General features: G+C 52.5%; 1 protein-coding gene and 1 pseudogene across 1 annotated transcript; both read left to right on the forward strand.

The window, feature by feature from the left end:
• The first annotated feature begins 645 nt into the window (after positions 1–645).
• On the forward strand, positions 646–2,408 carry LOC123156081 (uncharacterized). Its single transcript, XM_044574243.1, has 2 exons — positions 646–667; positions 1,849–2,408. Exon 2 carries the CDS (start codon positions 1,849–1,851, stop codon positions 2,170–2,172), a length of 324 nt encoding a protein of 107 aa, XP_044430178.1. The 5' UTR covers positions 646–667; the 3' UTR covers positions 2,173–2,408.
• On the forward strand, positions 2,397–4,251 carry LOC123158288 (heat shock 70 kDa protein 4-like; annotated as a pseudogene).
• The last annotated feature ends 405 nt before the right edge of the window (positions 4,252–4,656 follow it).

Genomic DNA, 4,656 nt, shown 5'->3' on the forward strand with positions numbered 1-4,656 from the left:
CTCTGGACGATGGCATGGCCGCTGGCCTTTTTAAAATTTATGTGCGGACATGAAATGGGCCTGCACATTGGGCGCATGGCCGACCCAATTGCAAAATGGAACGAGCGACGAGCAGGCGACCGATCCAAAAGAACGAAAAAGAATAAAACACGTGTTCGTTTGGGTCGATGCATCGAAGTTGATGTAAGGTGCCCGAATGTTGATGCTCTAACGCAGCCCCGGTCGCCGTGTAGCCAACGTGTCCGTTCCACCGAAGGTAGTGTAGAGGGAAGGTAGAGCGGTGCATGGGATCAAAATTCACTCGAGGCAAAAAAGCAAAGGCAGTGTGAGAAAACTCTGTAAATCCACCGGGTGGACCGAGTCCACAAAACAAGACGCAGCCGGTCCAGGAGCTGCCCTGTGAAAAGGAGGCGGGCAGCTCCTTGGCAGCTGCCCGGATGAAAGGAGGCGGGCAGCTACTTCTGCCTGCGAGGAAAAGGAGGCGGGCAGCTACTCCTTCTGCCTTGGAGGAATGGAGGCGGGCAGCTGCCCCGGAGGAAAAGGAGGCGGGCAGTAGAAACTGCCCAAAAGGAGGCGGCCTCCCGTCTCGTCCCCAGCGCTATAAGTAGTACCTGCCCAGCATTGCTGCGTTGCACGGTTGAACAGCGAAATACAAAAAGAAAAGAAGGTGGGGTCTCCGTTTCCATTATGCATTCCCTCTCCGTGTTCGAATTTTTGACTCAGTGTCTCGTTCTTTGAGGAACCCATTTTGCTATGAGCAAAGTTCCGATGATCATCTAGTCTGTTTTTCTTGGCCAGCCTTCTTTGTTTGATTTCTTGCACCTCGTTTTTAGGTGTTGATACCCTTGTTTGTCTTAGAGATCTTGTTTTTCCCCTGACCGATGATCTCGGTCGAGGAAGTGACACGAATTTTGCTCTTGACGAGCAGCGTCCTTCCGATGATCTAAGAGGAAGCCATGAGGCGAGCAATATTTTGGGTTTTTTTTTTTGTTGTTTGTTTCATCCTTCCTTGATCCGGTGCAAAAGAAAAAACCAACAGATTTGTTTCTCTTTTGTTTTTTGCATGGTCAACAGATTTGTTTCTCGCGCACAGTAATTTTGAGTCGTACCATTCTTGATCCGGTGCTTCTTTTTTTCATGACGCCCCGATCTCACTTTGGAACGACAGAAGATGGCTTTTCGGTTCTTATTTCTTCCGGTGACAAATGATTCCATCAACTGAACAAGACCACAATTTTGCTCTTGAGGAGCAGTGTGCCCCCGATGGTTTCAGAGGAAGAACTCAAACGTCGGTTTTTAGCGACCAAGTTTTTGGGTTCAGTCTTCTTTTCGTCTAGAACGGATTGCTTACCAGCTAGTCCTTGCGTCTTTGTGATATACGAGGTCGAGTGGGCCAGATTTCGCTGCCAACCACTGCTATGGGATTCGCGCCCGTGTTTTGAGTCGTTCCATTCCTGCTCTTGTGATTCGCCTGATTTTTGGTTGTCTGCGGTCGGAAAACACTTGGCTTTGTGGTTCAGTCAAAAACACGAGGTTTACCTATTTTGCAAAAAGAAATAGTAGGAGAATTGCTTACTTTAATTTTTTACTTTTTTGCATCTCCTTTTTAGGTTGTTTCGTTGCACCTGGAAACAAGTTACATGGTTCACGGTTTTCTGCTTGATTTTTTATGTTGCTCTTACCAGACCGAGTGAATTCACGAACCAACTGTGGATTTGTTGGTCAAACGAGTGTTTTTCTCTTCTTTTTTGTTGCATTATTATTTGGTTTGGTTATTCCGTGATTTCGATTTAATCTTTAAGTTTCGATTGGCTTTTAATACATCTTTTGTTCTATTATATCTTCCAGATGAAGAAGGCGGCAGATGCCGGTGCGAAGTTTGCCCGTGAGAACAGTAACACCATAAAAGATACCGTCAAGAACCACCTGCCTGGAGGAGACGCCCCAAAGCCGACCGAGGACACCGGCGCACCGGCGCAACGCCTCCCCATCACCAACCGCCCGCCCCCGACCCCGCCCCCGCCCCCTCACGCCGACCTTCCCAGCACAAGGCTCAGGAACTGGGTCTACACGGAGGTCGCTCCAAGTGTGGATCTTGTTCATGTTGGCGAGGCGGCGGCTGTCGCTGTGGCCGTGGGGGTGGCGATCTGGTGGCTGAATGGGGGATTCTAGAAGTATCGGCTCGGAATGAACAAAGCTAGCTGTTTGAGCTTAAGACCCTGCCCTGCTTGGGTGAAAGCAGCCTATCTTCATTTTACTGTTTGTTAAGTTAAGCATCCCATCGTCGTTCTGTAGTAAAGTAGACTGAAGGTTGGGACTATGTAAGCAGTAAGCGAATATGAATATGTAAGCAAGTAAGCCTACTATGATGATATATCTATGTAATCCGTAAGCGAATGAATATGAAGGTCGGGTCGCATCTTTGTCTATCATCTCTTGTTCAGCATGATGTAGTTGTTGTATGTCCTACTCTAGGAATGGATGGTTTGAATTAAGTTGTGATGCAACCTTAGGAACTGAAACCACACAATTATCATTACCCAATTATCCTTACCCAAGGAAAGTTTCTCAGCGGAATCTTTGAATCGCTTTCAGTAAAACCACACAATTATCCTTACCCAAGGAAAGTTGGGACTTGGGACTGGATTATGTTACCAAAGCTACCTTAGGATTGAAGAAATTATGGTTGATAGTTTTATATCTCTGTCGTCGACTACAAGGGCGAGGAGATGCAGTTCGGCGCGGAGGAAATCTCCTCCATGGTGCACGCTCATCAAGATATGAGGGAGATCGCTGAGGGCAACTTTGTCAAGAACGCCGTGGTCACCGCCCCGGCCTACTTCAACTACTCCCAGTCCCAGCGCCAGGCCACCAAGGACGCCGGCGGCATCGCTGGGCTGAACGTGCTGCGCATCATCAACGAGCCCACTGCTGCCGCCATGGCCTTATTGCCTTGAGCCCTTGACAAGAAGGCGACCAGCACTGGCGACAAGAACGTGCTCATCTTCGACCTTCTCGCTCGCTCCTGACCATCGAGTTCGAGGTGAAGGCCACAGCCGGTGACACTCACCTGGGTGGGGGAACTTGGACAACCGCATGGTGAACCACTTTGTCCAGGTCCAGGAGTTCAAGCGCGAGCACAAAAAGGACAGCAGCGGCAACCCCGTGCCCTCCGACGGCTCCGCGGGGCCTGCGAGCGCGCACGCTGTCTTCGAGACGTCGAAATTGACTGGCTATACGAGGGCACCATCACCCGGGCTCGCTTCGAGGAGCTCAACATGGACCTCTTGCGCAAGTGGAGAAGTGCCTCGGCGAGGACGCCAAGATGGACAGGAGCACCGTGCACGACCGACGTCGTCCTGGTGGGCGGCTCCACCCGTATCCCCAAGGTGCAGCAGCTGCTCCAGGACTTCTTCAACGGCAAGGAGCTGTGCAAGAGCATCAACCCCGACGAGGCCGTGGCGAGCGGCGAGGGCAACGAGAAGGTGCAGGACCTGCTGCTGCTCGACGTGACGCCCGCCGGCGGCGTCATGACGACGCTCATCCCGAGGAACACCACCATCCCCACCGAGAAGGAGCAGGTCTTCTCCGCCTACTCGGACCCCAGGCGTACAAGGGCGAGCGCGCGAGGACCAAGGACGGCAACGTCCTCGGCAAGTTCGAGCTCTCCGGCGTGCGCCAGATCACGGTCTGCTTTGACATGGACGCCAACGGCATCCTGAACATGTCTGCCGAGGACAAGACCACGGGCCAGAAGAACAAGATCACCATCACCAACGACAAGGGGCGGCTGAGCAAGGAGGAGACCGAGAAGATGGTGCAGGAGGCGGAGAGGTACAACGCGGAGGACGAGAAGCACAGGAAGAAGAAGGTGGGGGCCAAGAACGCGCTGGCGAACTACGCCTACAACATGCGCAACACCGTCAAGGACGAGAAGATCGCCCCCAAGCTCGGGGCCGACGACAAGAGGAAGGTGGAGGACGCGATCGAGGACAGCATTAGGAGGCTGGACGGCAACCAGCTCGCGGAGGCCGAGGAGTTGGAGGACAAGATGATGGAGCTGGAGGTGGAGGGCATCTGCAACCCCATCATCGCCAAGATGTACCAGGGCACTGCGCCGGACATGGGCGGGGCGGCATGGGCATGGACGAGGACGTGCCGGCCGGCGGCAGCGGCGCTGGGCCCAAGATCGAGGAGGTTGACGAAGCTGTTGGTCCATGCGGGTCTTCGGTCTGCGCTTTAGTTACTTGATTGATGGGTGCTCTGCCTCGGTGTCCTTTGAATGCCGCTCGGTGGTGTCAGTCGCGTCGTCGTGTCATGTAGCAGGAATCGAAGTAGTAGTGGTGGTTCATGGTTACAAATAGTCACCATGGTAATTCGATCTAGAGGTAATAGCATCCCAGGTCCACAAACTTGCTCCAAATGTGATGTTTTAGTCCAAAACTTGCAAAATGTGACTGAGGAGTCCACAAACTTGACACCCTATGTGATGTTTTGGTCCACAGCGAATCAGAGCATGCCATGTGGCAGTTCACAGGGTGGACCGGTCAGCTCTGGCAATTTTGCACAAAGGCCCCTGCCGTTCGCTCTATTCAACCCGCAGTGCAGCCACCTGAATTAAATGCCACAGGAGTTGCACCAGATCCGTTCGACCGA

Source organism: Triticum aestivum, chromosome 7B, assembly GCF_018294505.1.
Source record: "Triticum aestivum cultivar Chinese Spring chromosome 7B, IWGSC CS RefSeq v2.1, whole genome shotgun sequence".
Classification (NCBI taxonomy): Eukaryota; Viridiplantae; Streptophyta; class Magnoliopsida; order Poales; family Poaceae; genus Triticum; species Triticum aestivum.

Coding starts and splice junctions, on each gene's coding strand:
- LOC123156081 (XM_044574243.1), top strand. CDS start 1,849: ATGAAGAAGGCGGCAGATGCCGGTGCGAAGTTTGCCCGTGAGAACAGT.